The 21,857-nt window shown below is 37.2% G+C and overlaps 1 protein-coding gene across 1 annotated transcript in view; it reads right to left on the reverse strand.

The window, feature by feature from the left end:
• The window catches only part of LOC107734520 (plexin A3), a 211,830-nt gene that overhangs the window by 82,402 nt on the left and 107,571 nt on the right, over positions 1-21,857 (reverse strand). Inside the window, exons 6-9 of the mRNA XM_016546492.1 lie at positions 10,785-10,908; positions 9,495-9,651; positions 6,980-7,079; positions 48-162 (exon numbers count right to left, since the gene is read on the reverse strand). Coding sequence (XP_016401978.1) covers positions 48-162; positions 6,980-7,079; positions 9,495-9,651; positions 10,785-10,908 — 496 coding nt within the window. The remainder of the gene's footprint in view (positions 1-47; positions 163-6,979; positions 7,080-9,494; positions 9,652-10,784; positions 10,909-21,857) is intronic.

Genomic DNA, 21,857 nt, shown 5'->3' on the forward strand with positions numbered 1-21,857 from the left:
CATCAGTTTATGAGTGTCATTTATCAGAGGTTTGTTTGGTTTCTTACCTCTGCGCTGCTCACGCGACCTTCCTGGAAAGAGCACTCGGCAACGTTATTAGTGCAGATGTGGCGATATTTACACCAGTTGCAGGGGAAAGGGCTGCTAACACACGATGAACACCTGCAGAGGAGAAAAACAAAAAAAAGTTACATGAGAGGTCTGTTCTGAGCAGATCAAACAAGTCATCTGTGAACAGTTTCCTCTGACTTGAGAGTCAAAGCAAAACGTAAATGACCAAAACGTATTTTACCACAAAATCTACTCCAGAACAAACCTGGTTTTGTTTAATGGTCTTATTCCTAGTTTTTACAGCATATTTGACAAAGTAATAAAATTCATCGTTTTTATGCAATCACAAGCTGGCTTTGATGTAACATAATATTTTATATATATTTATAAATTATAAGCATAAATAAATAACTAACTAACTAAATAAATAAAAAGAATGTCAGAAATAAAATAATTATTTTATTATAACATTTAATTCAAATAATACTATTGCACAAAAATAAAATAAAATTATGCAAATTATGCATTATATAAAAAAATACAATACACACACACATATATGCATATATTAGTGCTGTCAAACAATTAATCGCCATTAATCGCATCCAAAATAAAAGTTTTTGTTTACATAATATACGTGTGTTTCAAAACCACCAACTTTCCAGTGCAGAACCGGATCTTTTTCATGGAAACGAACAAAACAGGGCCATATTTGTCATTTGCCGTCAATGGAAACGGGATACCAAAAAAAAAAAAAAACATCCAGCAACCAAACCTAGATCTAGGTTTTTAAATACTACACCCAGAAACACAAGGCATTGGAACTAAAACTTGTTTGGTATCTCCAGCAGCGACTTAAACTCTCTGTCCTCAACTGAACCTCTGGCTCAAGTCATTAATTCCCTCAGTTCTTCAAATACTTTGTCTATAAATCACATCATTGTCCTTGTGAACATCCTGAACGAGCCCCGGGTCAGCCTTAAAGCGGTCATATGATGCTGCTAAAAAGAACATTATTTTGTGTATTTGGTGTAATGAAATGTGTTTATGTGGTTTAAGGTTCAAAAAACACATTATTTTCCACATACTATACATTATTGTTTCTCCTCTACGCCCCGCCTTTCTGAAACGCGTCGATTTTTACAAAACTCATCGGTCTGAAAAAGCGAGGTGTACTGTGATTGGCCAGCTATCCAATGCGTTATGATTGGCCGAATACCTCAAGTGTGTGAAGGAAATGTTACGCCCCTCACCATACTGTTGATGCCATGTCCGGCTGGAGCGAGATTGGCCAGCTATCCAGTGCGTTATGATTGGCCGAATTCCTCAAGCGTGTGACGGAAATGTTACGTCCCTTACCATATTGTGATGCCTGCGGCAACCACATGTGACGACCCCGGGCTGGACTCTACTTCGTCCACGTTGAAAGCCGATCCGGCGATCGACAGAAGTATTTCCTCAGCGACCAGCACAGATCAGCTCTAGGCATGACGATATCGTCCTCTTTTGGAGTAGAGACTCTCTTGGCGTGAATGAATATCTGAGTGGTCAATATGTCACAAATCCGCTCTTTCACTTCAACACACACAATTAATTCTCGAGGACCATTGAAGACCGACTTGTTCGCGACGGTTCTCAATTAGTCATTAACCCAACCCTGAAAAAGTCTTTTAGACGGCGGCCCTAATGACATTCCCAATTAAACAGTCACGTCCTGCCGAGAACCATAAGCAGGCGACACCTGTGGACTCGAACACGCGTACCCAACAAAAGGCCAATCGTGCCATCAGAGATGAAGCGCATGCAGTGAGAAGGTTTTGCGGACACTTCCGGCAGGGTGATTTTTTCCAGCTCACGCCGTCTCTCATCTGCCACTGGTCCTGTACGGAAAGCCCACGCAATACGTCATCCTAATCACGTCTTTCCCTCCGCAGGCACAGTTCAGATCGCCTTCAGAGAGCACTCGACAGTCCGAGCACACCACACCTGGAGCTGCATAGCTCAGTATAATTTTGTTTGCTCTCGGGAGGAGAAAAGATCCTCTGCTGCTCACGTTTGAAACATCCGAGACGTTTGCACTGGCAAAATTATATAGGCCGCTTTCTTGCACAACGATCTCTGGTGGAACAATTGCATGGATATGAAAGCGTACGGATTATCATGGGTCATTTAAAACAAGTTATGGCAGTTTCTTTGCAGTATGGGTGCATTTTAACTTGCTAAATCTAATATTACTGTCGATGGGGGTTCGGCGTGGGTGTGTTTTTTAGCGCGCTGGAAGGTAAAGATGCAAACTAGAGCTGATGGAGGAGGGCGCTGCGCTCCACTGCAGCTGAAATGCGTTGTAAATACTGCAAACCGATCTGCAAGTCTCGCCTGAAATATGCAATATGCTGTGTCAGGGGTTTAAGGCCCATCAATTCACTCAGCTTTAATTTGAGCGTGGGTTGAAAAACACAGCATGGCCAAATGGTGACACTCTGATGAAGTGAGTATTTTACCATCATTGGGAGTCTGGCCTGGACTTTCAGCTCAGGCAAACACCATCAAATCTGGAGTTTGTGCACAATAGTCAAACTGAAATTAAAAATTGACCATATTTATGTTCTTAATACAAGTTTTTGGCCTTGATTCATCTGAGCACATCATTACAAAGGTCAAAATAATTTTTTTTTTTTTTTTTTTTAGCAATGAGTAATACAATGGTCTACCTCTAAAATTTAAATTTTTTCATCTTTCATTTTCAGATGACATCACTAATCTTTTCCCAACCCCTCCCATCCAATCATCTGGCTCCATTCTGATATGGAATGCCCACTTTTCCACGATCCAATCAAATCCTAATGGATAAAATCAGGCCTTCACAGTGAAACAGATTAACTACATTAATAATTTATATTCTCATACTCAACACACTTTTTTTTCTTGAATTGACAAAATCAGTTTGCTCAAAAATGCATATTTAATTGAGCAAAATTTGAGATGGAATGATGTATACATAATTACAGTATATATGCAATAACTATTTTTTATTATTTTGCTATTATACATACATAATTTCTGAGCAAAATGGTTATTACATACATTATCCTGTTTTGTTCATAACTGTATATTACAATTGTATATTTATTTTATAACAACAGTTTTTTATTTTCAAATTTATATATATATATATATAAAAAAATTTTTTTTTTTTTTTCTTCATGCAAAACCTTATTGATTATCCTGTAGGCTTTCAGCACATCCTGACTGATGCTTCCAAGACCATCACAAATCATTTTTGCTAATTCAACAAAACATCTATGTCAGCCGATTATCTTGACGACACATCAGCAGAAACCGCAATAACAGTACAGAATACATACCAGAAAAATAAAAAAATAAAAAAAATCAACAAATGTTCCTTATTGTTAAATTCTGCAACTTCTCCTTGAAAACCTACCCAACTATTCATAAAAATGGTGAGAGAGGACACAGTCGTCCTTTGATATGCACTTCCCGGTAACTTGAGGCCATGCATATCTAGGTTGTGCAATAAAACACAAAAGAGTTTCACATGTTTAATGAATATCCACATTCACATCCAAAACTAAGTTGCACCAGAAAGACACCCTCGCTAACAGCTGCATGGGAAGATGAAACAGAATAAAGAGCTTCGGCTTTACATAAGCCATTTCATAACAAAATATCCTGAAATGCACTACGGCTTCCTCCCCTGCCCCCTCTCTCACATCACAGGTGGTCATTATCCCACAGGGAAAGATGAGGTTAAGAGGGGGTTGGGGAAGGGCCTTTGGGTCTGGGTGGCCGAGGAATTGTGGGAAATAAAGATGGAGGCAGGAGACCGAAGACGAGTGGGTGCCATCCACCGGCGTCACCAGAGGCGAAGACAATCGGCGGGCTAAACGTTCCCACAGGGCTTTTGTGAAAGCAGGAAATCTGGCACAGGCTATAGGCCATGCTGGCAAGGTAGCAGGCATCGCTCGGACGTGGGTTGCCATGGCAACTGCCGAGCCTGGCTCGATGGATCAGCACGGGCGCTTGTACTTACACACACACACATGGAGAGCAGATTGCTGCTGAGTGTAGGTTTGTGCCTCTAATTTTCTACCTGTATATGCAGCACCAAGGTGCAAATTGTCGTCGTCACGTGGCGGCTCCCTCCAGTTGTCATATTTCATCCTCCTTTTGTTTTCCGCTCTCCTTCCTTTGATAAACTAATTCGCATTTCCCTCCCGTTTCCATGCAAATCACAACTGGAACGGCCGAAATGGGTTCGGAAAAACAAAGGAGGCGCTAACAATGCGTGATTGTGCTGGCTGACTGGGTTAAGTGATGTAAAGCGCTCGAATGAAAGGAGGAGCGGCGGAGGGAAATAAACGAGGGGGTTCCTGTTCTCCAGGACGCATCGACACGTCTCCACCTACTGCATTGACTTCACAGTGACTGAAGAGCAAATTAAACAAATATATAGAGTGCCAGAGTTTGGGTGTGATTGCGAATCAACACTGAACTGACCCGAGCTTCTTTATAGTTGAACTGAGTTCAATTCATTATTTGTGACCCTGGACCACAAAACCAGTCATAAGGGTCAATTTTGTCGAAATTGAGATTTATACATCATCTGAAAGCTGAATAAATAAGCTCTCCATTGATGTATGGTTTGTTAGGATAGGACAATATTTGGCCAAGATACAACTATTTGAAAACCTGGAATCTGAGGGTGCAAAACAATCAAAATATTGAGAAAATCACCTTTAAAGTTGTCCATATGAAGTTCTTAGCAATGCATATTACTAATCAAAAATTAAGTTTAAATATATTTACAGTATGAAAGTTACAAAATATCTTCATGGAACATGATCTTTATTTAACATCCTAATGATTTTTGGCATAAAAGAAAAATCTATAATTTTGACCCATACAATGTATTTTTGGCTATTGCTACAAATATACCCCAGAGACTTAAGACTGGTTTTGTGGTCCAGGGTCACATATTGACCTGAACTAAACTGAATCAACATTGAACCAAACTGAGTCGTATAATGAAAATATTGTCTTTTTAGAGCTATGTTAGAGCTGAAGTTGTATTGGTTTCATAATTGAAGAACTCTGCACTGTGATTTTCCTTATTACTGTGAAGCTGCTTTTAAACAATCTGTATTGTATAAAGCGTTATATAAATAAAGCTGACTTGACTTGAGGCGTAAGCAGACGACCGCATGAACGGAGCGCAAAAATAACCTGAACCTCAGACGGAAATCGTCCCAGCAGCCAACAGCTGGACCGCACTGCAATTACACACCAGCGCTAACACCTCTGGAGCAATTACACTCATTTACTGACCACAGACGGAGTGGCAACTCGCTCTTTTTTTCCTGCCAGTGGTAACATATTGTGTATTTCTAAGCGAAATTAAGACTTCAGCAGAATGTTTGCTGGTTTCTGAGAAATGTACAGATGTTTTTGTTTTTTGATGAGGTTCTCAAAACAACTCAAACATCAAATTAAAAAGAATTTTCCATAAGCAAAAAAAAAAAAACATCAATGTTGGAAAAGTTAAAATAAAAACAAATATTGCATATTTACACTATTGATTAAAAAACTCCTTCTGACTACATTAAAATTCCTTTAAAGGGATTATTCACTCCAAAAATGAAAATGGTCAATTTACTGACCCTCAAACCTACATACAGTTCTAAACCTGTATGAATTTCTTTCAGCAAAAGAAGAATGTTGGTAACCACACATTTGATGCTACCCATTGATTTCCATTGTATGGAGAGAAAAAAATATAGAAGTCAATGGCTACCGTCAACTGTTTGGTTACCAACGTTCTTCAAAATATCTTCTTTTGAGTTCAGCAGAAGATAGAAACTCGTACAGGTTTTTAACAAGTGGAGAGTGAGCAAATCATAGCAGAAATTTCATTTTTGGGTGAACTATCCCTTTAAGTCGGTCCATGCGACGGGCATCTTGGTAATGTCCCGAGCAACAAATTTCTACAAAGACAATAACCATGCAAGTACTCATGCTATCAGAGTAGAGAAAAAAAAAATGTTTGTCAAGGCTACACTTCAATAATACACCTCAAATCAGCAAAAAAATTACAAAGGAAAAAGGCCGGTTCAATGCACATTCTATAATAAGCAAACAGGCGACGTCTCTATCAAAGAAGCCTACTTTTTTTTCCTACAGCTGCCACACGGGCAGAAGTTAATTGAGAAAAGGGTTCATTGAGTGTTATGATTACGATAAATTTTTTTATACAAGGGGGTCTCATCTCTTAAAGGCTGTGCACAGTTTTTTTAATTTTTTTAAATGAATTCCTTTTAACACGACAGCATCTTAAAAAATGGAGCGCTAAAAAATAGACACTAAAAAATAAAGCAAAACACAAGACAATGGTGAAAGACGTCCAACTAGTGCATGTTAACATACAAAAACAATTGCAGACAGATGCAAGAACAACTCTTTATGCTTTAAAGACTAACATCCTGTTTACAACTGTAAAGCTGATTTGACATCTGTATTGTGTGAAGTGTTACAGAAGTTAAGATGACTTGATTAATAAAATCAGTAACTTCTGGACTGATATTACTCTGGTTTGAAACTGCAACCATCATGTTAAACTCCCAGAGCTTTAACCACTGGACTTCAGTTTCCTCTTTCATTTTCTAACGTGTTTTCAAGAACTTCAATATCATTTCCTTAATGTGAAAAATTCCAGCAGCTGCGCTGGCTGTTTTAAGAGCAAAGATGTGAGGCAGGACAAAAAGTGCTGAATCAATTTAGGGCAAAAAAAAGAAAGAAGTAAAATTGCTGACAAAGTGGATAACAGCGGCTGTGAAGAAAACTAGTTCAATGACTGAGAATCCAATCAAACCCAGCTAGAAGTTTCACACGTCACAAAGACCGTCGCACTTACGATTGCAAGACGCTGCAGTTGTAGAAGATGAAATCGGTGGTGATGAATTTGAGACCCGTCTCTTTGGACTTCAGAGAGAGCTTCACGACCCGTTTATCGCCTGGAAAAGAACGCAAAGAGACAGTAATGAAGAGAAAGGCGAAGAAAATGCAGGAGAAATGAAGTTAGCGTGAGAAGGGCCGTTTGAACTCGTGCTGATGGTCTAATGCAGACAGCGCAGCATCTGTGCCCCACTCTGCACATATACTCACAAATGTTCACGTTTCTAATATATTTGATTGCGAGACCATTTATCCACTTCTTGCATCTGTGAGCAAAATGCACTTATGTTTCAAACTCAGCAACCCTTTTGCGTTCCATAATGACTACATCTCTGCCCATCAAATTATACATGTGGGCCTCACTTCACTATAATTGACATAATATTTCCATTTGGACATGCAAGAATTGATATTAATGGGAATACCAGGCTTCTGGAGTCTAAAAGTTACCATCAGGAGATTCTGAATTCTTAAGAGTACCTTAAAAACCTGAAGAAAAATTTAAAAAGGGGAAAAATTAAGTAGGTCTCAAAGCTTCAGGAGGCTCAGAAGAGATTCATGTAATTATCAGTCATCACAAAAGGTAAAAAAAAAAAAAAAAATTAAAAAGAAGACTGGGACAAAATGGGAAACACGGAAGGAAAAAATTTAATCAAATTAAATTTTATTTCTGAAGCGCAATTCGTTCGAAGCAGCTCTAGAGAGCAGCTTAATAGACCTGGTCAGAGTAGATGTATTTCATTTCCCGCAAATGAAAACGAGGCTGTGAGTGACAGATGTACAGTCTGTCTGATTGTTGAAAGATGCGTTTTCACAAACTTCAAATGGACAAACGACTCTGTAAAGCATGACTTTAAGACAGCATGAAATATTGAACTGTATTTGCTTTTGTTCAGACCAAAATATTGAATTAACATGCGATGATTTGATGTATAAATGAATAAAAGGAATAAATGAAATCTAAATATAAAAAAATAAATATCGCTTATAATACAGTCTCTTATGCTCACCAAATCAGCATTTACAGCATTTGATCAAAAATACAATAAAAACAGTATTATTATTACAATTTAAAATAACCGTTTTCTATTTGATTATATTTTAAAATGCAATTTATTCCTGTGATGCAAAGCTGAATTTTCAGCATCATTACTCCAGTCTTCAGTGGCACGTGATCCTTCAGAAATCATTCTTATACGCCGATTCGATGCTCAAGAAACATTTTTATAATTATCAATGTTAAAAACCTTTGCACTGCTGTGATTTTTGTGGAAAATAAACCTTTTTTTCAGGATTCTGTGATGAATATAAAGTTTAAAAGAACAGCATTTATTGCAAACAGAAATCTTTTGCAACATTATAAATGTCTTTAATGTCACTTTTGGTCAGTTTAATGCATTTGTAGTAAATTCCTTGGAAAAAATTTTTTAAAAAATCTTACTGGCCCCAATATTTCGAGCTGTAATGTTCAAAAATTACATTATATTATCAATGAGGCTTAAGACCTAAAATAAAAATACTGGAAATATCCAATTCACATAGTGGTAAACAAGACAAAAATGGTGTACAAAAGTGCACAACTAAAAAGAAATATTTGCACATGAAAAGAAAAAAGTAAGAGCTTAACATGCATATCATTTAAATTGGGTATATATAGATACCGGGCATGTGTGTTCATAGGTAATACTGAAGTCTGTCTTTTTTATTTTTCATTTATTTATTTAATTATTTATGTGTTTTATTTTGGGGGGTAATATTCATATATCTGTCTAGACATTTCAAATGGACAAAAAATTCAGAAAACAATTATATTAGACCTAGGACATTAAAACAACCTGTTGAATGAAGTATACACCTGTCCCTCAGCCTCGTTTTCATTCAAGTCAAATTTAACATTGCAATTACCCTTTATTAAGAGTCTTAGTTAGTATTAGGGCTGCACGATAAATCGCATGCGATATTTAACGCGCATCTTGTCAGAAAGCCGGTTCTGTAATCAGCGGTAAATCTCCATCACGTGCGTGCTTTCACATTGAGCAGCATTAACTACACAGAGCCGTTGTTCACTGACAAGCTGCAAAACCTCGTTCATATTCGCGCGATTTTTTGCGCTGCTCGTCAGTGAACAACGGCTCTGTGTAGTTAATGCTGCTCAATGTGAAAGCACGCACGTGATGGAGATTTACCGCTGATTACAGAAGCGGCTTTACTGATAAGATGCGCGTTAAATATCGCATGCGATTTATCGTGCAGCCCTAGTTAGTATAGATGATTGCTCAATCCTGGAATGGTGGAGGACGGCTTGAATTTAGCTGATCCAACAATTGCAACATGGGCAGAAAAAAAATGTATTAATAAATATAACGGCTTTTTAAGAAAGTCAAGTCTCCTCCTACATTATTTCCATTTTCACTCTAAAAGATAGCACATTGCTGATATCAAATGCATTCTGAATGGCATTTCCTATTTCTTACCATATCCCTGGGTGACAGATGGGACGTCCCGCAGGGATGGGGACATGCAGAGGATTTGTCCTTTGGCCAGAACTTCTCCTGGACTCTCCGTTAGCTCCTCAAACACGCACGTCACGCCCGTGGAGAGGTTTGGGACGTTAGCTACCTTCACACTCAGCTGGAGCACAAACACAAACACAAATTCTCCTGTCAGACATGCTAGATCATCACGCGAGCTGCCTGATTAACATGTGAAAACAATGTTTTAGCACGGTTCTGTTAGAATTAATGGAAAAAAAACACCTAAAAATGAAAATCCTGTCATCATTTACATACTAATCCTTGTGTCATCTTAAAATGCATATGACTTTTTTTTTTTTTTTTACAAGAAACAAAAGATGAAGACTGAAGAATATTCTATAAATAAATAATAATCTATAAATAATCTTACACACACACAAAAGAAAACACTTCTGTTTCTTCTATAACTCTTCTCTAGATTCCTTCCTAATCTAGTTGTCTAATAAACCAGATGTATATATCGAGCCAGAAGCATACGTTTTAGTATTTTTTTGTGTGTTTTGAGCACCGTTTTAGATGCACCAATATTTCTTAAATAAGTTTTAAATAATCAGATTTTTTAAAATCCAAAATTATTCAGAATATCCAAAAATATTCAAGTCATTTTAAATCATAACCTAACAATGAACAATATTTTATAGCATATACTAATATATGTTAATAATATATTTTTTTTTCCTACATTTAGTATTTCAAGAAACACAAAAGATTGAAGAATATTCTTTAAATAAATGATAATCTATAAAAAAATATCTTGCATACACATCTAAAAAAACACTTCCATTTCTTCTATTACTTTGCATTTCTTCTTTTCTTTTCTCTAGCTTCCTTCCTAATCTAGGTGTTTAATAAATCTGTCATTGTATATTATGAATACTGCTGGCTCTTTGACAAATTGTCTTTGTTAAATGCATAAATGTAAATTTCAATGTAATAAATCCCTGAGCCACTCTTTTCCATATAATTACAATAAAAACTCGGTCAGTCAAGCTCCAAAATGACAAAAAAAAGCACCATTAATGCTGTAAATGACAGAATTTTTTTTTTGGGTGAACCATCCTTTTAAATCATTTCTGGCCTTTGATATTCATTCTCATACAGTAATTTTTTTTTATCAAAGCATTCATTATACTGTAAAAGCAATACACAAAGGATGCCAATATGAAAATGGCTCCGGCACTACACCGGAGTGATTTTATGCTTCTGGAGTAGCATATAAAATTCAGTCACCTGTGTGGAAGCGGAGGTCACAGACATGTTATCAGGAGTGACAGTGATGTCGACACACTGTTTCAGCTCCGTACTGAAGTGAAGCGGCTCGGCCCACTTCTCGCAGGCTTCCTTTCTGGAGCACCTGGAAACAAACAAACAAACAAACCAACGGATGAGCAAACAGAAACATCCCGGTCCGCACAATAGCCTGCAGTTGGAGGCGCTGACTTGATAAGGCATTTGCCGAGAGCAGCGGCCTGTCTCGTTCAAGCTTCAGTGAGCATGATTGTCCTTTTCCCTGTCTACTCAGACCAATGCATGTCAAATATCCACAGATATCCACAGTCCCCGCAAATGGATCAACAATACAAAATGCTTTTGATATTGCCGATATGGAGCTCCATGAATGGACTCATATACACCATGCAATGGCAGAAATGTGTCGATTTATATCTGTGCGTGAGAGCTCAGGGCTGCTGTTTTTTTTATGAATGATAATGACAAGTAATGTGACTTGTCCCAAATAATGGGGAAAAACTTTGTTTTGAAATGTTGAAACCTTATAGAATGAATACTGCTGCATTGATATCTAATTTAATTGTGTGTGCATATCACTTCAAATATGGCTTATCCAATCACATTTGACTGTTTTGAGTGCCTTTGTTTAACTTAGATTGTTATAATGTAAGGCTTGCCAATAATTTACAATTAATCTGATTTAGTTTCCAAATACTTTCCCAAAAGAAATTGTAAAAAATTGCAAATGGCAGATTTAATTATCCAGATTATCCGAAAATATTTAAGCCATTTTTAATTCAATTCACAGTAGATATAAACATATATAATGCTATACTCAATTTCCACAATAAAAAAAAAATCCAGTAAAGCTTTACATCAAGGTTCAATTCACTAACTTTAGCAAATGCACCAGACAATGAACAACATATTTTAGAATTTAATAACAGGTTAATGTTAATTTCTATTTTTTTATTAATTATATTTGATTTATTAATACATTTTTAACATTGTGTTAATGTATTATGATTAAACATGAGTAAATAAACAATGATAAATATAAATTAATATAATGGATATATAAATGTAATATAATATTTTAATATAATAACTCAGACAGCTCCGTCAGGCCAAAGAAGATGCTTACAGGAAGGGGGACAATGTCTTGTATAAACAGGCCAAATACACACTGGAAAAGGAGATCAGAGTGGCAAAGAGGAATTATTCTGAAAAACTAAGGACTCAGTTCACTTCCAGCGACTCGGCATCAGTGTGGAAAAGTCTGAAAGAGATCACCAACTACAAGACACCATCCCCCAGCACTGTGGAGAATCAACAACTGGCAGACGATCTGAATGAGTTCTGTTGCAGGTTTGAAAAAACACCCCACACCCGCCCTGAACACCTCTCCACACAACCATTCACACCTCCAGCTACCCCCCTCTCCCCCACACCTGCACCTAAAATCAGTGAAGACGAGGTGCGCCAGGTCTTCCGGAAGCAGAAAAGGAAAAAAGCACCAGGCCCAGACTGTGTTACACCAGTCTGTCTGAAATCCTGTGCTGACCAGCTGGCCCCCATCTTCACACAGATCTTCAACAGATCACTGGAGCTGTGCGAAGTCCCTTCATGCTTCAAACGCTCCACCATCATCCCCGTCCCAAAGAAACCCAAAATTACGGGACTTAATGACTACAGACCTGTGGCTCTAACGTCTGTGGTCATGAAGTCTTTTGAAAAACTGGTGCTGGCCCACCTGAAGGACATCACTGGACCCTTGCTGGATCCTCTTCAGTTTGCCTACAGAGCAAACAGGTCTGTGGACGATGCAGTTAACATGGGACTGCATTATGTTCTGCAACATCTAGACAGACCAGGGACTTATGTGAGGATCCTGTTCGTGGACTTCAGCTCGGCCTTTAACACTATCATCCCAAACCTCCTCCTGCCCAAACTATCTCAGCTCTCCGTGCCCACCTCCGTCTGTCAGTGGATCAACAGCTTCCTGACAGACAGGCAGCAGCTAGTGAGGCTGGGAAAATACACATCCAGCACCCGTATAACCAGCACTGGAGCTCCTCAGGGTTGTGTTCTCTCCCCACTGCTCTTCTCCCTCTACACCAACGACTGCACGTCTAAAGACCCCTCTGTCAAGCTCCTGAAGTTTGCAGACGACACCACACTCATCTGCCTCATTCAGGATGGTGACGAGTCTGCTAACAGACAGGAGGTTAAAGAGCTGGCGGTCTGGTGCAGTCTCAACAATCTGGAGCTCAACACGCTCAGTGGAGATGATCGTGGACTTCAGGAGAAACCCCCCTGCTCTCCCCCCACTCACCATCATGGACAGCACTGTGACTGCAGTGGAGTCATTCAGGTTCCTGGGCACCACAATTTCTCAGGACCGAAAGTGGGACACTCACATCGACTCCATTGTGAAAAAGGCCCAGCAGAGGTTGTATTTCCTTCGCCAGCTGAGGAAGTTCAACCTGCCACAGGAGCTGCTAAAACAGTTCTACTCCGCCATCATTGAATCCATCCTCTGCACTTCAATAACTGTCTGGTTCAGCTCAGCTACCAAATCTGACCTCAGAAGACTACAGAGGGTAGTCCGGACTGCTGAGCGAATCATTGGTACAACCCTCCCTTCTCTTCAAGAACAGTACTCATCCAGAGTGAGCAAAAGGGCTAGCAAAATCACTCACATCCAGCATACTCACTCTTTGAACTGTTGCCATCTGGTCTACTCTACAGAGCTCTGAGCACCAGAACGGCCAGACACAGGAACAGTTTCTTCCCTCAGGCAATCCATCTCATGAACACTTGACAATAACTGTGGAACACACACTATTTATTCACTCATACACTTATTTATCTAACACACAAACTTAGTCTATGCCTCAAATTTGCACATAATATACCTGTAACGTTACATATAAAACTGTCTATTGTAATATACCTGCACATACAATTGTCAATTTATATATTTTTATTCCTTATTTACTTGTTCTATTTTTATTTTTTATTATCTGTGTTTTTTGTTCTGTCACCGAAATTTTAGAATAAATATAAAATAATATAAATAAATATAAAATAATTTATATTGATTAATTTTATATTAATTTGTAATATGTAATATTTAAATATTTATATATTTATTATATTGATTTATATTTACTGTATATTTACTCAATTCATAATAGTTTGTTCATAATTCATTACCATTGCTGAAAATGTAAAATGTTTTTATGTAAAAATATAATAATAACGTTAAATTGCATTAAGAAATGTTGTAATATTGTTTTTAACTGATAGTTTGTGATTCCTAATGCAGTAGATAATGATAATGAATTCAATACTAATGTAAAGTATTACCTCTTAAAAGTGGCCTGCTTTCCTCATAAGTACATCTGCAGGGAAGCTTCCAGATATGAAAGAATTCATAAAACTGGCATGTTCGTTAGATGAGTTAAGTGGAGTTAAAGTCGTCAGTGCTTGTGTTAGACCGCGAGCGAGGAGGGTTATGATAACGTACACAAAGCCTCATCATAACCTGACCCAGATCATCTATTATAACAATGTTTGCGCCACCATTCGTGACACGGCGCATTAAAATACACCAAACTCAAGTCATATTTTAGCGACTTCAGCCCTAAACGTGGCTATTGTTGATTACTGCTATATGTCAGCAGCGAGAAGTACAGTATAAACTGATGATGCATAACGAGGCTCACTAAATTAAATGCGCTTTAATTTTGAGGCCACTCCGGAGAGACTCTAATGAAAAACACACACGGAGGAGAGATAGAGAACAAGCCTGTAAAAGCGCAGCATCAAAGACCTCAAAACTAGACACATAGAAGGGGGGGGGGAAGCTAAATATTTGCCAAAAGCCCAGGTATCTAATTCATCACGATGTCTAAGATGGCATTATTTTCCATCAGCGACAGCAAAACGCAGCATTTTTACCTCCGGCGCGCCTGTCTGTCTGGGAAATGAAGCAAGCGCAGTCGATACTGACAATGCCATTATTCACCAGCAATGCACACAGCAGTAATGATTTGTTTTCCCTTAATTATGCCCATATGTCTAAGGAAAGAAAAAAGAAACGGGAGCAGTCTTAATTAAAGAGACAGAAAAGGATATCTCTCAGTACATGCACCTTCAAGGCCTTCCTGCCCCTTTTTGCTTTCGTTTTTCACCCTTTCCTGTGTTCGCGAAATAAGTTTTTGTCCAATTAAACTGCACTTGTTTTTCTGGTGAACTGGAACTAATGTGATTTATGAGACATCGCCACCTTTACCAGGTAGGGTGGTCCTGAGGTGGTTCCCAGGACACAAATACCCAGGTGACAACAATACAACGTCCCGCCAGAATGTTTCCTTGAAGACCGTATTGATCCCTTCTCGACGCGCAGCATGTACAGCAAGCGAATCTGGGACAGGCACTCAACAAGGGCTGTAAATCGCCCATGACAGGAAGCATACAGTGAAACAATGCTCGGTGTAAGCAAGCAGTCGTTTAGCGGATGCTTTTGTTCAAAGTGACTTGTGGAACATGGTACAGGGACAAATGCTCTGCAGCAACTTGTGGTTAAGGGCTTTGCTCAAGTGCACAGCGGGGAAAGTTTGAAACTTGGGGATTGAACCAGAGTAACCTTTGGATTATCATTCATCGACACAAAGAAGACTATGTTAAAGTAATAGTTCACCCAAAAATTACCATCATGTCACCCTTATGTTGCTTCAAACTCATGTTTTAGGTTTTAGTAATTGCATTATATTTTTTTATTTAACTTTAATGTTTTGCAATAAATAAATAAACAAAATTAAATGCATTAGTTTTGTATAAATATTTATTATAAATACTAAAAATATTTATTTACGTTTATTCCTTCTTTTGGAGGAATACAAAAATAAAAAAAACTACTGAAAATATTACTATTGTCAAGCCTGGTTCAATGCATCTTGACACCCCAAGTTCACACTTGACACATCTTGACATTTCACATTTATTCATTTATTATAAATGTCTTGCATGAATGAATGAATGCATGAATGCATGAATGAAGCTTCACATTGAAGTTGATTCATATTCTATAAACACTTACTTATATATTTACTCATTTACTCTTTTAAATTAATTTACATCTACTCTGAGGAACACAAAGATATTACAAATAAAATAAATCTGAGTTGCTCTTTTTCATTTAATGAAAGCACCAAAAAAGACAAAACCGCATCATATTTGGTCCACACGGCTTACCGTTTTTCACTGAAAAATTCATTTTGCACATCCACATATTTAAACTAGAAGATTTATGAAAATTAATGATGTTTGATCAATATTGTCAAGCCTGGCACAATGCGTCTTGTGTGCACCAAGTCTGAATATGTGCATGCATGAATTACACATTTCACATTTATTCATTTGTCATAAATGTCTTGCATAAATAAACAAACAAACATACTTTAGTGTAAAATTTAGCTAATTTACATATACATTCATTTACACTTACTCCGAGGAACACTAAATAATATTAGAAAGAACAAAACTAATCTGAGCTGCTCTTTTTCATATAATAAAACCACTGAAAAGCACCATAAAATTGGTCCATTTGACTTGTTCACTGCTGTTTTTCACTGAAAATCTCATCTGCACATGCATATATTTAAACTGACGTTTGCAGTCATTGACGTCAAACCTGGTGCAATGCCTCCCGACACACCAAGTCTTAATATGTGCGTGCACAAATGACACGTTTCACATTTATTCATTTATGAAACACATCCAACATGATTCACAGGAGTCATTCAGCAACAAGTGAATGAGATTGAGATTGGTCTGTTTATCACACTAAGCTTCAGAAGAGTCCTGTGGGCTACTTTAATAGTGCTTTTTGGCATTTCTTTTCCTGTATGTAAAACAGCTGCTTGGAGGCTCTTCAAAATACCTCCATCTTGTCTTCCACAGTGGAAAGTGGGTTTGCATTTTTGGTTGAACTAAGACTTGAAACTTTACCTAAATCCAAGTTCCACTCATTTTGTCCTTCTATGACCCTTTTCTTCTCGTCTCTCCATCTGAATTAGTTTGAGGAGCGATTGTGCAACTGATCTCGTTTGAACTGACTCATTTCTCCCCAGCTGAGAGCTTCACTCTCTGAGTACCAGCTTAGCTATTCCAATTTCGAAGAAATCTATTACGCTTCCATATTTGGTGTTCTTCTTATGAGGATAAATCCAGGATGGTTTCCACCGGTCTCCCCTCATTCCAGTCCAAGTAATATTGCTTTATTATTTCTAAGGTCACATTGAACCCTGTGTAAATGAAGAACTAGGGCAGAAACGGGATGAAAATCTTGAAAACTCCAGTGGCCTTTCATGATGGAGAACTCCAATAGCGGCGGTCTGAGGTGACTGGGTGGACAGATTGTTAAGTTCGAGTGAAGGGTGAAAGACGGGGCGAGAGAAATCGATGGCGTGCATTAATTGATATACGTCAAGGACCAAGTGCTCTCAGAGTCTCCGGGTCAATTGTGTCTTTGACTGATTAGTGAGAGGAACAATGGGAGAAGCGTCCACCTGTTTGAGGGAGGGCTTATTGACAAGACAACAGTTTTTCTTGGTGTCTTTCAGGATGTCTGTCTGGTACACGACCTTTACGGTCTGCAGACATCAGTCATCAGCGATTTAAACATTTTTCTTTCACTTGACTTTCCCACTTGGTTGCAATCTTTCAGAAACATGATGTACTAGATTTGATGACACTTTCCACAGTACATTCTGTTCTTAAAAAGAACAGAATTACATCCATTATAAAGTTATGAAATATTCAAATGTTATTCTGCAATTTGAGTGGAGACATTTTGCAGATGAATAAAGACTAAACTAAAATGTTCCAAATGAAAATGAATACAGAAATATTCTATATATCTATCTACACACATTTATGTACAATAAAATAAAATATATAATATAATATATTTATAAAACTTTCACTTTAATTTAGCTGAACTTAAAGTAATAAAATAACTAAAAAAGTACTAAAAATGACAAGAAACAACAACAAATTACTAAAACATTAACTAAAATGAAAAATAATTCAGAATATAAAAAACTAGTAGTAAAATAACACTGTATTTATAGACAAATTACTAAAGCTTTAACTAAAATTAAAATGAATTAATTATAAAAAATATATAGTATATAGTAATATGTAAAGTAACAGTAATATACATATTTAAAGATTTTCTACAAAAAATTCTATAAAAATGTATATTTCATAAAAATATTTTATATACTTCCTGCATATTTTATTATATAATATAATATGAATATTAATAATAACATTAATCAATTCACAAATTATACATAATATAATTATTTACATAGTATAATTTATTACAGAATTTCTTAAAATGTGTGATATAATATTATACAATAAAAATGTAGAAGTACATAGGTTCATAACACACATAGAATACGTTTTTAAATATATAAATAAATAATTACACAAATAAATAAAAACAAACATAAATAAAACAATAAATAAATAAATAAATAAATAATTAAATACAAAAATAAATAAACCTATTATAAGGCTGAGTAATGTGTTTGTGTAGAAACACCGGATTCACAAACATTACGAGAAGATGCTCTAAAAGAGGTTTCAGATGAATGAACGTCTTAATGACGTGTGTGTGCTATCAACCTAGAAGCATCCAGTCCTCTAGCACAATTAGCACAAGTTTCCAGTAGCGTGCTAGCTGCGAGTACACCTAGAGCCCTCAGTGAGGTCAACCAGTAAATGTGCAGTCATAAAAAGACCCAAGCATGAATAGAACATTAATGAACACTGAGGGACACTCGTGAGAGCTGCTAACAGCATCTACAGAGACCTGCGCACTCACACAGCAACCCAACTGAACCTATGACAAATCCATCACATCAGACGAGCAAACGCAACTAGCAGAATAATAGGCCTGCTAAAGCTTTTAACCACAGTCCTTTCTAACCAGACACTGTACTGCTAATTTTCCCGAATCCACAAGAGCCCTTCGGTAGGAACAGTAATACAATACAAACTCCACCAAATGGGACTGATTTGAATTACACTGCAAATCCCTCTTCCAGCTTCCCCTCGTTGCCATGGACACAAACCATTTCCAGAGGTACACTTTGGTGCTTTTTTCCCCCCCTGCCCCCTTCTTCTACTCGGTCTCTCACCCTTTGGCTCGGCCATGTCGGTGGCTAGAGGCTAAAGAGCTCTCGGGGAACTGAATACAAAGCCAAGACAACAAGGAGAAGAATAAGATGCAGGTCAGAGCCGCCCCCTGTCCCCTCCTGAGCCAAAAAACGAGTTCGCTTTTGGCAGTGGCTGTTGGTGAAAGGGATCTCTCATGGCAACGGTGCGCGGCACATTTCCCCGAGGAGAGCGAGTACTGGCAAATAAAACGAGCCGGACGCGATGAAAGGCCTCAGAAACATGGGGTTACATATGTGTGTTTAACAAAAGAAGGCCACACGCGTTTATTAGGAGTTTGAACTGCCGATGAACCCTGAAATATCAGATAAACAAACTCGGAAAATGAGATTTAAAATGAAATTGCATATATTTATTAAGTGAGCGTCTTGAACATACCAAATCGATCATACTAGAATAAAATATAATCTGAAAATGAAAAAATGGTATTGTATGAATAAATGATATATATATATATATATATATATGTGTGTGTGTGTGTGTGTGTGTGTGTGTATAAACGAACACAAAAGGTTAAGAGCAATCGCTCCAGTAATTATAAAGCGTGTTATGGTGAGATGGGAGGGACGGGTGTAGTTTTTGAAGGCTCTTCTTGTTGGCTGTCATTGAAGCAAGAGAAAGACAATGAAACTGGGATATGAGAGTGATATGAGAATGAAAGAATGGGATAGAAAATTATTTTTTCTTTTTAATTTCCAAAGCAACAAACAAGCCTCACGATTTGAGGTATTATTCATGCCCGTAACTCTAAGTATGAGCTACTGTAATAGTGCTAGAATAATAATACACTCTAAGGGCTTTAAAAATGAACCGTGGCTCGTGACACTCGCTCAAATATCACCTCCCCACTCTCCGTGCCGCTGGAGAGGAAGAACACGCATCAAAAGCGGAGAATAAAGCAAAACATGTATGACTGGAGGTCAACCCACAGGCACACACACATGTGCATGATGAGCAGTGCATTGTGGGATTGTCTGTTCTTCTCATTCTATATTACTTCAAACTTTCCTCATAGCACAGCGATGTGAAACGATGTCAGTCTAACCTCATCCATCTGTAAACTGACACCAGATCCAATTAAATTCTTCTCACCAGAATTTCAACCTGATAAAATCACCTGTAATTGCAAATTACAAAGTGAGAAAAACGTAATCCGAATATAAATGTGCAATGGAAACAATTTGAGTGAAAAGTTTTATGGTCGACAAGAAATTGCATCATTTATTCACCAACATTGCAGTACTGTTACTGAATCTTCAGGTACTAGTGGTGGTACGGTTTTAATTCACTAAAAAGAACTGACATTCGGATTCTTGAACAATTGACTCTTATGAGCCAATTTTAGTGAATCAAACATTTGCAGCTTACAACTACTGTTATATTGACTTGTATGCAGTTTGCAGAAACTGATTGGCTGTACAACGTGTAGGTAAAATTATGTATGTTTAGTAATATTTAATAAATTTAATTTATATTATATTTTTATAAAATTCACTAAACAGAACCAGTTTATAAGAGTCATTTACTTAGGAACCAGATCACACTGGTTGTGTGTTTGATTTGCTAAAAAGAACTCAATCTCAAAAGATTAATTCGTATAGCCGTATAGTCTGATTCCCAAACAAATCACAACCAGTGTATACCAAATGACTCATGAACAATTGACTCTTACAAGCCGGTTCTTTTTGGTGAATTAAATGCATACCTTCATGCAAATCCTTCCCAGCTAACACACGAAGTACCAGTTCTGTGATTTATTGGTACTTTACTTTTATTTCACATGTTGCATGCTCATAGTTTCTTTTGCGCTTTAGTGATATGATATACAGCGTGCACTACCGCATTTGCGCGTGCAATTGAAGAGTGCATGCTACAAGCACTGTATAACGTCTGACAGGACAGGATAGTTCATTTTTCTGAGGTGAGAGACTTTTTATTTCATAACAAGTTACAAAAATAACGATAGAATAATGAGACTGACATTAAGCCTGACAATATCTCATCTGACAGCAGATACTGAATCGGGACAACACGTTTTTCTTAGGCAGTCTTTATTTAAACTGCAAAAAAAAAAAAAAAAAAAAAGTGTCACCAGCTTTCACACACATCTTTCAAAATAAAAGTATTGCATCAGAAAAACATTTAGAATTTTGTTTTTTGTTGTTGATGTTGTTTCTTTGACTGTACACTCCACGACCCACTTTTGGGTCGTGACCGGTTGAGAAACACTGCTCTAATGAACTTTTTTTTTTTTTCTCCAGTGAATCGGACACATGCAGTATTGACCTGTATAGTAAAAAAAAATAAATAAATAAATAAATCCAACACTGCAAAAAATACAAAAATTAAAATTTCGATTATTGGAGTACATTTTCCAAGAAAATATTTAAGTTTTTTTTAAATTTCATGTTTAATTTGATGTGTTACTTGACGTTTCTTTGCAATTGTTTTTTTAAGTGTACTAGTCTGCACCAATTTTTTTTCAGTGCATTATGTTGTCAAAAATGTGCTGTTTATCATTCATGTATTTATTTCTGACATAATATCATTTAATATAAAGATAAGGCCCATTATTGGATTGTATTTATTTGTAATACTTCGATATAGTGGTTTGTTCAAATCTCCAACCTTAAGATCTTAGTGCTGCGTTTGATGCTGTCGATCATAACATACTTCTAGAGACACTGGAAAACTGGGTCGGGCTTTCTGGGATGGTACTCAAATGGTTCAGGTCATACTTAGAAGGGAGAGGTTATTATGGGAGTATAGGAGAGCATAAGTCTAAGTGGACATCCATGACATGCGGAGTCCCAA

The sequence above is a fragment of the Sinocyclocheilus rhinocerous genome, unplaced genomic scaffold (genome assembly GCF_001515625.1).
Source record: "Sinocyclocheilus rhinocerous isolate Xijiao unplaced genomic scaffold, SAMN03320098_v1.1 scaffold99, whole genome shotgun sequence".
Lineage (NCBI taxonomy): Eukaryota > Metazoa > Chordata > Actinopteri > Cypriniformes > Cyprinidae > Sinocyclocheilus > Sinocyclocheilus rhinocerous.